Source organism: Brassica rapa, unplaced genomic scaffold, assembly GCF_000309985.2.
Source record: "Brassica rapa cultivar Chiifu-401-42 unplaced genomic scaffold, CAAS_Brap_v3.01 Scaffold0243, whole genome shotgun sequence".
NCBI classification, from domain to species: Eukaryota; Viridiplantae; Streptophyta; class Magnoliopsida; order Brassicales; family Brassicaceae; genus Brassica; species Brassica rapa.
This window is the reverse complement of record NW_022610187.1, coordinates 1-11349: the sequence shown is the minus strand read 5'-3', so window position 1 is coordinate 11349 and position 11349 is coordinate 1. Positions and strand designations below refer to the sequence as shown.

Sequence of the window (11349 nt, the reverse complement as noted above, 5' to 3'; positions counted from 1 at the left end):
GCACACACACATAAATATATATATATATATATATATATATATATATATATATATATATATATATATATATATATATATATATATATATATATGTATGTATAATGTAATATTGAATGTAGATAAGATCAAGCGTAGAATAACATTGCTAAAAGATAGATTATGCTTCGTAATATTACTATATACGTCAATCTCACACTTGTCTTTCATGGATGTTACGTGGTCAATTTGTCACTAAACTGTAATCATGTATTTTGGTGTTTTGCCATGCCCACGACAAAACAAAAAACGCAAAACTTGAGATTAAAGGATTGCATGAGTTAGGTTCCTTTTTCCAATCATGGACCTAACTTAACAGTATGACATTCGACTTAACCTTTCATTTGCATTATTCTCACGTATGTTTGTGTACATCATCTCATTTCACAAAACAAACAATAAGACAAAATTATAAACAGTTTTGTCGACCACTTTCCCTGAAATAGATGACTCACCAAGAAACATTCAAGATTGAGGGTTTGTTAGGCTAACAACCTCTTTGGTTAAATCTTTTCAAACCTTTTTTTGAAAAGAGGGCCACGTACGAATCCTTTAAAGAGGACGTGATTCCAAAATGTACAAAGGTATGTCTACTGGTAAAGGATTCATTATTTCATTCCTTATACTTTTTCGTAGTAATAATTCCACATTCACTTAGTTCGTAACTTCTTATAAAACAGAGTAGCATTCACTAAGTTGCTTGTTATGACTTATGATGCATGGGCTATGATTATTTTAAATGTAAACATTAATAGTTACGTTTGCATTTAAACTTTCAACCATTATTTTTCATTTATAGAACCGGAAACCTTTTCAGACCTTAGAACATTATAGCTAGTCGTCGAATTTTAGAAGAAAATTTTGTTTTCTGCACAACTTGTGAAATAATTATAAAATAATAATTTTTAGAATATATATATATATGTTAAATTCTTGGAAATAGGACAAAATAATTCAAACTCAAGACGATTGTGTTGATGATTTGAAATAATGTACTTTTATTGAGGCGTTAAGACTATGGTTACGTTTAATGAAGAACATAATATCATTACATCAAAACATAAATGGGAACAGGAATTGATCGATCTCTTTCTCGAAACAAACGAAAAGGAAAGAAAAAACGAAATATAAATCATAGATCAACGAAGCTCTTTCGGAGACTGAGCTATCCCGGCCATTACCGAAATATCATTCTCATTTTATGAAATGGCCAAGTGGAGCATGCATGAAGGAGTCAGATCCTTCTTATATTATTTTCCTTGGCGCAGCTGGGTCATTCTGGATTTGAACCAGAGACCTCGCCGTTTACTCCGAAATTTAGATAAAAATGGAATTGTTCGTCCACGGAGGGTGAGTCAGGGCCTAGGCAACTGCAAGCATATCATCCTAAATGTATACGTACTTCTAGTTTGTATTTTGGTGTATTTAAAGACGTCCAGACGAGAAAAATGTTTCTTAGAAAATTACAAATTTTTATATATCATTTTTCAATTGAAAGTAAATTTTGTTATTCAAAAAAAGCTTGAACTATATATCGATGAATTCCTCGCGGTGAACCGGAATAAAAAGCTTTCATGTACACCTAACCTCTTAAAACGTTTATCGAGAGAAGATGATTCCTTACTTGTTGTCGGAGAACTAATCAAGTTAGGTAGCCAAAGATTGATCTTATCCATGCCTGCGCACATTCATTTTCTTATATAGGCTGGAATTATAATTTGGAACACTTATCTAAGAAAAAAAACAGGGGTTCCCTGAAAGTAATCACTCCTAACAAAAAACAACAATGTTTATTTTCCTTATTGTATGGATTTGGCTGATAACTTATGACTTACGAGTTGAAGTGTGCATTAATTTGCAGTTTGTCCAGACGGTTGTTGCTGCTACCTTCATCAGTTTACACATTTAGTTCCGTAAGATAGTACCTAAGCTAGACATTGTGAACCTTCAATCAGATAAACTCAAATGGACAAAACTTAAACCCTATTTACTCGGACGGGTATAATAATAAATAATTGTACAAATATTTTAGTATTATTGGTTCTAGTAGGTTCTGGAGAGTTCTTAAATATAAAGTTATTTCAGGAAGTCAATATAAAACCTCTTCTCACATCAAGATATTAATTAATGAAAGATTAACGTATGCTGATTGTATAATTGAAGTAGTACAAATCCCGAAGATGAGATGTGAAGAAACATGAAGGACGTCGGAAATGTAGAAATATGCACGAGTGCGAAGTTTAATCAGAAAGTTTGGTGCATGAGAGCTCTACCAATTCACTTTTTTTTGTCGGACAACATTACCATCGTAACACTCTCTGAACTGCTTATCCATCTGTATCGAGAAATCTCTATATATCTCTGGATAAAATACATTTCATGTTTCGAAAGTACGTATGTTTTTTTAACTCCTTTGAAATTACAAAATATAGATAAAGTATGACACGTACTCTCGCTGCTTGTGTTTTTAACATTGAATTATTCTTTCATCTCTTATTAACTGGCCTAGTTTGAATTGCTAGTTATAATTTGAAAATTCTCTGTATGATGTAAGTTTCAAAGACAGCCAAAAATAAAATACAAATACTAACATCGAGTACCCTGTAATACTTATGGAGATATGTGTATTCATTATCATATAGAATTAACAAAGAAAATTATGAAATTTTTTTTGAAGAAAACCCTAATTAAAGCTTGTTGCCGATGCAGCAACAGACGCCACTTAGGAAAGCTACTACTGTCCAAACTTTTATGTCTTTGCTTCGTCCTTCACTCTCTATAAATTCACTTAATCTCTTCTCTCTTTCACTCATCAAGTAATATTTTTATTTTTCACTTCTTTCTAATTTAGAGTTCATTATAAATTGAGCCAACAAAGGGAGTTCGTAAAGGAGTAGTTTGGCTTTTTGGTTGAGTTATTCCTTAAATTGCTTTTTACAACAACTATCTACTTTTTTTGGAACACTATATACTATATCATATAATTCTTCTACTAAACATGTGTACTGGAAAATCATCACACACAAAATCCCCACCCAAGGTTATTCAATAATTAGTTACTTACTTTTTTCATCAACTTCAATTATTAGTTACTTTTAGTTGTTTACTTTCGTGCACGTATATACATTGCATGTAAGTATGCTTGCACGTGTATAGAAATCTGGGCACGTGTGACATGTTCTTATACGTTATTAGTGACAAAGTTTTTTTCTCCTTGTTTTAAAAAGTATGGGAAAACAAGTCCAACTTCTTCTGTACTCTCCCTGGGTTCCAACGGTAAAAGAATGGTGAGATGAAGATTTCATTTTCTTTATTTACTTGTTTATTTTTCTTGTGAGGCAAATTTTAATGAATGTGTATAGTTTTAACCATTAAACTCTACATTTTATCAAGTTTCTTCATTTTTACGTACTCATGGCTAATATTGGAAAAAGGAAAATCTTGCTTGAAGGCTCTAACTTGCGTATATGTTTGGCCTAAAAACCAATTGATGAACAATATAAGTTTATGCCTTCAAAGGTTTTTTAGCAAAAGAAATTCCACCAATACTTTTTCTGTTTTATTTATTTGTTTTTCAAAATAAATTAAAACAATTTCTATCCAAAATGATGATAACATCAATTTTCTGCCAATTTCAGTATAATCAAGTTAAATCTTGAATGTTCTTTTTTTTTTTTGAAACACACTTACTTTCATTAAAACCTCATGAAAAGCTTCACAATTAAGAATGTTCTAATAGAAATATTACTAACGAAATCGGAATCTATAGGGATATCCCACTAATTAATCTAGTTTTTAAAATGTCACTTCATGAAAAGCTTCACAATTAAGAAATAGTCTACCAAGGTTTCATTTTCTAATATATAACAAGTTAGTTAATTAACTACTATTTCACATTGAGTTACTCTAGGTATATTAAACCTTAAGTTGGTTAAAAAGAGTAAGTAGTATCACACATTCACACGTTAATTGTGTTCTACTGTATGTATTTATATTATGTGTTACTCGTCAAGTTCTCGATTGAAAGTTGTAAACAAAGAGTAAAGTATATATCTTGGAGTGTACTTAAATACCATAGTGATCAATCATGTAAATCCTCGTACAATGACTCAATTTGCGATCGTTCCATGAAAATTCTATCGTAGACCAAAGTGGAACTCAAAGACAGAGCGCATGACAAAACCAAGGCAGCCGCTTCTAAGGTATACTCATACAGAGATTCTATGATAAATTGTAAAAATGAGTTTTTTTTTCATTAAAATAAGATAATAGATATCCGCAAAATAACACGTAAAATAAAAAGGCATGTTACACGAAAATATTGTACTAAAGAAAATATGCAAGTTGCAACTCTCAACTACGTCCTATAAATATAACTGTTATATATATCAATGCATTTTGTGTTTACATGCATTAAGCCGTCTCAAATTATTTGAAATGTTATACAAAGTTCTTCGATAATATATTTGATTAGTTAAGGTCAGGTCTTACTAAAAACAATCAAGAACCTTGCAATATAGAAAATATTAATATTATTTTTTTATAGAAACACATCTTCCAACTCTGTTCTTGCTCAAATTCACCAATTGCACATTCTAATATACGGTCTTACATGAATATATTTACTTCTGCGACTAATAACATGCATGTAATTGTTTTTTTCCAATCAATCAGAATGTTGCAAAAGCACCAGCAAAAGAGAACAAAAAGCCTCTTGCGTTCAAGCTTCACTCTGGCGAGAGAGCAGTGAAACGTGCCATGTTCAACTATTCGGTTTACACAATCTTCCTCTGTAATTTTTATTAATTTTACTATTCTATTTCCATGGAGCTCGTTCATCATTTTCGCAGGTTGCAACTAATTACTATATCACGAGACTGCAAAAGAAACAAGAAGAGAAGTTGCAAAAGGTAACTTACAAAAAAGGCTTACAATTAGCATCAGGCTAGAGAACAACCTTTCAAACAGTACTCTGACTGGTTTTGGTCTCACTTGGACTGTCTCCTACGAACACAATACATGACTCTATATGAACCTGGCCAGTCGAGAATTGAAAAATGATTTAGCTGCTTTGGTATAAGTAATAAGTGTATAAACGGAATAAACCGTTTCGTAAGAAGATACTAAATCCAGGCCAACTTTTCTCATATGATATGGGTCTTTTTTGGTTTGATATCAGTCCTTAAGTAAAACACATCGATATAACGAAATTTCTTCAGCTAAAGGAACGATTTTATTTAAACTCGGTTTAATACGGTTTGAAAAGAATTCTCAATATTAAACCGAACCGTGAAACAGATGATAGAAGAGGAAGAGATTCGTATGCTAAGAAAGGAAATGGTTCCGAAAGCTCAACTGATGCCTTTCTTCGACCGACCTTTCCTTCCACAGAGGTTAGTTTGGTCCGAGAACGATTCTCAATGATATATAAATAGTATTATATGATTCATATAGTTTACTACTAATAAATCTGAATTAATTTTTTTAATATATTTGAGTGTAGATCAAGCAGACCGTTGACGATGCCAAAGGAACCAAGCTTTGGAAATGTTAACAGTACTTGTTGGACTTGTGTGTTCAACAACCAATACTATCTCTATCATATTCACCATGTTCATGCTTAAATCTTAAGAGCCACTTGCTCAGTTAGAGGCTTTTGCTATTTTCATTCCAATCAGTTACCCTTTCTGCTTTTTCGCCTTGGCAAGTTTCTGTCTCTCATCTTTTGCGCTTCTTCTTGTAATTTTTCGTAGAGTTAAATAAATGATCGATCTCTATACAAGTAGTCACTCTCATTTGTTCCGTATATCCAGTTGAGTGTTAAAGTTTTTATAAGCAAAATCAGAACAAGATGATAACAAATATGGAACCATGGAAATTTTCAATCCAAGGCTAGTTGATTGCACAACTATAGATTGTAGTTTATCTTCTTCTTCTTTTTTTTTTTTTTTTGTAACACACATTATAGTTTATCTACAACTGGAGAAATGCTAATGGAGATTCAAAATAGGTTGGCAAATATTATTTGATAAAGTGGCATTAGTTAGCTATATGCAAATGATGAGGTGAACAGCTCAGGAAGAGCCCAACTCTTTTTTTCATTGAGAAATATTAAATACTAGGGGTGTGTCCGCGCTACACGCGGAAGGTCGTGAATTTGTTTTATTCCGTATATGTTATATTTTTTGTTTCATGCTAGTGTTTTATTTTACTTATATATATATATGTTTTTATATGTATAGGTGGTGGTTAAATAGTAATTAAATACATAAACACAATGTATTTGGATGAAGATGATGGAGGTCCATGTTTAGAATAAGGGTTAGTTGAGTATTTGTGTTTTTACATTTTGGAACTAATTTTATGTTATGCAAACGTTTAATTTTTTTCTTGTCTTTATTAAAATTTATGTATGTCAAAGAAAGTTTTATTATCAAGGAGGGTCTTTTCTTTGAAGTTGTCGATGTTTAAAAATATTGGGCTCATGTGACGATATCTAAAGTATATATATTTTCCATTCTTTGCTTGCATGAGAGCGTGGATTTAATGACTTTCCTGTTTATAAAAGATTTTTTTGGAGCTTAATTGGTGCTTACATAGTTATCTAAGATTTCTTCTTCCCCATTTAAGTGTTTTGGTATATTTGGAGCTTGTGAAAGTCAAATATATCAGAGAGACACTTGTATGTACGTAGCTTGTAACTCGACGGTCTGCTCCTATGGTAGTATTTATTTTCATTTGGCTTTTTGTTTTCTAGGGCAGTTATAGATAGCTTTGATTTTTTTTTATGGTGAACATTTAAGTGTTTTATTTTTGGCCTTAACGTATTCGGACTCGAATCATTGATAACGGTTTTATAGTTAACGACATATAATGACATTAGTATGGCAGAAAAACAGTTAAGTGGAGGAATATTAACTCTGTCCATGGAGAATTATATGATCGATTGATTAAGTCTGTTTTCAGAGCTCTGTACCTAGGTGTTCTGCAATTGCATGGTAGCTAGTTTGTGCTGATGTTTTTTTTTTTTGGTTTTGGTTGATAATACGTAGAAGCTATGTTATGTATTCCTTTCAAATTCCAATTATCATTTTCAAATAATGTAAAATGTTCTGTTTTTATCATCCAGAGAATTTGAGTCATATGGTCAACGCTTTTAAGGTATGGTTGTGGGTTTAAATATCTTATAAATATAGGTTAAACCTGACATTAGATATTTGTGTGGGATGACGTAACCTCAATTATATTGTTGCACTTAGGATAATCGCATCGAGTTTTTTTAAAAAAATTGCATAATATGTTTTAAGCAGGAATAATTATAGATTTCATGTTATCATGTTTTGGGCAATTTAAATTGCCTCTTTTTTGGTTTTTTATTTTATTATTTGAAAACATAAAAGAGAAAGGTTTGAGTCTAAACTCATCGTAGCAGGAAAATATTAAAAACTGGTGAATTGATCTCCAAAAGGGAGACAATGACCCACTTAAATGGTTCTTAGTTACCCTCAGCCAAATGCCTCCACACATGGTTCCACAACTTTAGAGGGTTACCAACCTTGTAGTAGGTCAAGATCCGCATGAACAGTCGAAGTAATTGTTTTCCAGTTGCCCAATATGATGCCTCATCTACAGCTTCATGCCACTCTTTATCATCGTCTAGTAACCCTCTAGCATAACATACATTCCGAAACTCTTCGAACATCACATCACCAACAGTATGGAGGGCATCAAAACTTGATGGACCTCGTATAACATTAACCAAAATCCTCAAGTAATAGAGATCACCAGCAGATGGGTGGATGTAAGTTATCCTTCCTATAGCAGTGACCTTTTGTCTTGGTGTCCAGATTATTTCATCACTGTGGTATGTAAACCTACTCTGAAATTCAACAAAGGTTAGCTCTCGGGCCTCTTCATAAGTCTCATTTGCGACCATCCATGCTGTGAACATAGTCCTATCTATATCTGGTCTTCTTACAGTCTCATGCTGTAAATTGGCTGATTTCTCATACAGTCTACAGGCAGACTTCCCACTTGTGGAGTCATTGTCGGGTTTGGAAGACAACCTATAAGTAGTATATTATCAGATAATGGATAAACTCATGTATTGCCGTCACGTCAAAATAGAGTCCGGCTTGCCGTCACGTCAAAATAAAAATGAGTCCCAGAGATAGCATTGAGATAAAGTCGACCTGCATATAGATTAACACAAAGATTAACACATGGAAATATGAAATCTCCTAAATATAATACGAAGCTATTCACCTCCTACAAACTTAGGATTGATGTTCGTAGCCACCATCACTCTAGGTTGGACAACACCAGCCTCCAGCCTCTTGTGGAGTAGCTCAGCTACACTGTCGAAAACACTGACGCACACAGTTGCATCGCTGCCAAGGATAAAAATTGTTCACATCATCTCCTCTTACAATTGTATATTATCTCCTAAATAAATAATCAATTATGGGCAGAAAAATTACTTATATACTTTGATAGTAACCATCACTCGCTGAGTTGTCTGAGCGTGATCATTGTACGTTGTCCTGATATCAGAAACCTCACCAATGATGTCTGTAACAAAGATAATAATACCGTATAAGATAAGATGTATGAATACATAGATAAACTTCTAACGAACGAAGAAGAGATGAAGACACACCTGGAAGATGAACGTTAGTGTTAGCTAACGCCATGAGTTCCTCAAGAGTTCGGAACCTGAACAGCTCAGTAGGGATCGGATTATCAACTGCGGCCACTTCAACCATCTTTGTAAACTCGTTCAGCCGGATAGACACAACAAAATCACAAAGCTTGAAATGATTGCTGCTTCTAGTCACATCAAATCCACTAAGCTCATACATAGCTCCTTCACGTAGAAGTTCTCGGAATGTGTTAAGCCGATGGACAGAAACAGATGCTTGGATAAGAGAAGACTGCAGAATAAGGATGTAATCAGAAGCTGTAATCCAAGTTTAAAACAGATAAGAGGTTTAAACAAAAAAAATCTCACCTGATCATCCAACAGAAGCATATCGAGACCCATTAGTTCACCGCCCTTCTTAGCATTCCTAGCTTCCCAAAATCGGAGCAGGCGTGTCACAACGATCCGAGCACAACGTCCTCGCCTCAACTCGGAAAGGGAGATCTGGGGAGCAGCCATAGTTCACGCCGGTATGTGTTTGAGTTATGAGTAGGAAAAAAAAACCTTCTGTGATAACCATGAAGCCTTGAATACCTATTTATAGGATACAAATCCTGAAGAATCCGAAGAGATCGAAGGTTCTGGTGAATTGAGGAGTAGTGGGGAGAGAATTTACTGAGATTAAATGTTGTGTTTATGGATTGAACATAAATCGCGATCCGTTACTTGATCTCTGTTCTACGACGATGAAGATGATGATATTAGGATTTAGTTTCGTGTCAGTAGACGGCGTGGAAAAAGAGGAGTGGTTGTTGGGCCAAAATTAAAAAAAAGCCCAGCATAAACATCAAAATCAGAGAAAGCCAACCCAAACCAACAAACAATAAACACAAAACCCAAAAGATAAACGCCTTCCGTAAATAATCAAACGTATGAGACGGTGCTGACGTGGAGATTTCTCCTTCCCCTGCGGTGATGACGTGGCAGGCCAGGTGAAGGGAAGTTCTCCTTTATATATCTAAAGTATATATATTTTCCATTCTTTGCTTGCATGAGAGCGTGGATTTAATGACTTTCCTGTTTATAAAAGATTTTTTTGGAGCTTAATTGGTGCTTACATAGTTATCTAAGATTTCTTCTTCCCCATTTAAGTGTTTTGGTATATTTGGAGCTTGTGAAAGTCAAATATATCAGAGAGACACTTGTATGTACGTAGCTTGTAACTCGACGGTCTGCTCCTATGGTAGTATTTATTTTCATTTGGCTTTTTGTTTTCTAGGGCAGTTATAGATAGCTTTGATTTTTTTTTATGGTGAACATTTAAGTGTTTTATTTTTGGCCTTAACGTATTCGGACTCGAATCATTGATAACGGTTTTATAGTTAACGACATATAATGACATTAGTATGGCAGAAAAACAGTTAAGTGGAGGAATATTAACTCTGTCCATGGAGAATTATATGATCGATTGATTAAGTCTGTTTTCAGAGCTCTGTACCTAGGTGTTCTGCAATTGCATGGTAGCTAGTTTGTGCTGATGTTTTTTTTTTTGGTTTTGGTTGATAATACGTAGAAGCTATGTTATGTATTCCTTTCAAATTCCAATTATCATTTTCAAATAATGTAAAATGTTCTGTTTTTATCATCCAGAGAATTTGAGTCATATGGTCAACGCTTTTAAGGTATGGTTGTGGGTTTAAATATCTTATAAATATAGGTTAAACCTGACATTAGATATTTGTGTGGGATGACGTAACCTCAATTATATTGTTGCACTTAGGATAATCGCATCGAGTTTTTTTAAAAAAATTGCATAATATGTTTTAAGCAGGAATAATTATAGATTTCATGTTATCATGTTTTGGGCAATTTAAATTGCCTCTTTTTTGGTTTTTTATTTTATTATTTGAAAACATAAAAGAGAAAGGTTTGAGTCTAAACTCATCGTAGCAGGAAAATATTAAAAACTGGTGAATTGATCTCCAAAAGGGAGACAATGACCCACTTAAATGGTTCTTAGTTACCCTCAGCCAAATGCCTCCACACATGGTTCCACAACTTTAGAGGGTTACCAACCTTGTAGTAGGTCAAGATCCGCATGAACAGTCGAAGTAATTGTTTTCCAGTTGCCCAATATGATGCCTCATCTACAGCTTCATGCCACTCTTTATCATCGTCTAGTAACCCTCTAGCATAACATACATTCCGAAACTCTTCGAACATCACATCACCAACAGTATGGAGGGCATCAAAACTTGATGGACCTCGTATAACATTAACCAAAATCCTCAAGTAATAGAGATCACCAGCAGATGGGTGGATGTAAGTTATCCTTCCTAGCAGTGACCTTTTGTCTTGGTGTCCAGATTATTTCATCACTGTGGTATGTAAACCTACTCTGAAATTCAACAAAGGTTAGCTCTCGGGCCTCTTCATAAGTCTCATTTGCGACCATCCATGCTGTGAAACATAGTCCTATTATATCTGGTCTTCTACAGTCTCATGCTGTAAATTGGCTGATTTCTCATACAGTCTACAGGCAGACTTCCCACTTGTGGAGTCATTGTCGGGTTTGGAAGACAACCTATAAGTAGTATATTATCAGATAATGGATAAACTCATGTATTGCCGTCACGTCAAAATAGAGTCCGGCTTGCCGTCACGTCAAAATA

General features: G+C 33.9%; 2 protein-coding genes across 6 annotated transcripts; one reads left to right on the top strand and one right to left on the bottom strand.

The window, feature by feature from the left end:
- Positions 1-2770: 2770 nt before the first annotated feature.
- LOC103863721 (protein TPX2) lies at positions 2771-5842 on the top strand. Of its 5 annotated transcripts, none has more exons than XM_033283125.1 (7): positions 2822-3076; positions 3264-3323; positions 4182-4238; positions 4711-4809; positions 4923-4946; positions 5335-5429; positions 5540-5842. In XM_033283125.1, the coding sequence occupies exons 1-7, from the start codon at positions 3035-3037 to the stop codon at positions 5658-5660; spliced, it is 498 nt and encodes a 165-aa protein (XP_033139016.1). In that variant the 5' UTR covers positions 2822-3034; the 3' UTR covers positions 5661-5842. The 5 variants fall into 5 exon arrangements, with proteins under 5 accessions (XP_033139017.1, XP_033139016.1, XP_018513945.1 ...); XM_009141475.3 differs by having other exon boundaries at positions 2841-3076; positions 4887-4946; positions 5540-5838; XM_009141476.3 differs by having other exon boundaries at positions 2865-2945; positions 4887-4946; positions 5540-5838.
- Positions 5611-11008, bottom strand: LOC108870335. Its single transcript, XM_033283124.1, has 6 exons — positions 9047-11008; positions 8696-8969; positions 8517-8607; positions 8302-8426; positions 8154-8228; positions 5611-8102 (listed from the first exon to the last, which is right to left on the bottom strand). Exons 1-5 carry the CDS (start codon positions 9194-9196, stop codon positions 8155-8157), a joined length of 714 nt encoding a protein of 237 aa, XP_033139015.1. The 5' UTR covers positions 9197-11008; the 3' UTR covers positions 5611-8102; position 8154.
- Positions 11009-11349: the final 341 nt, after the last annotated feature.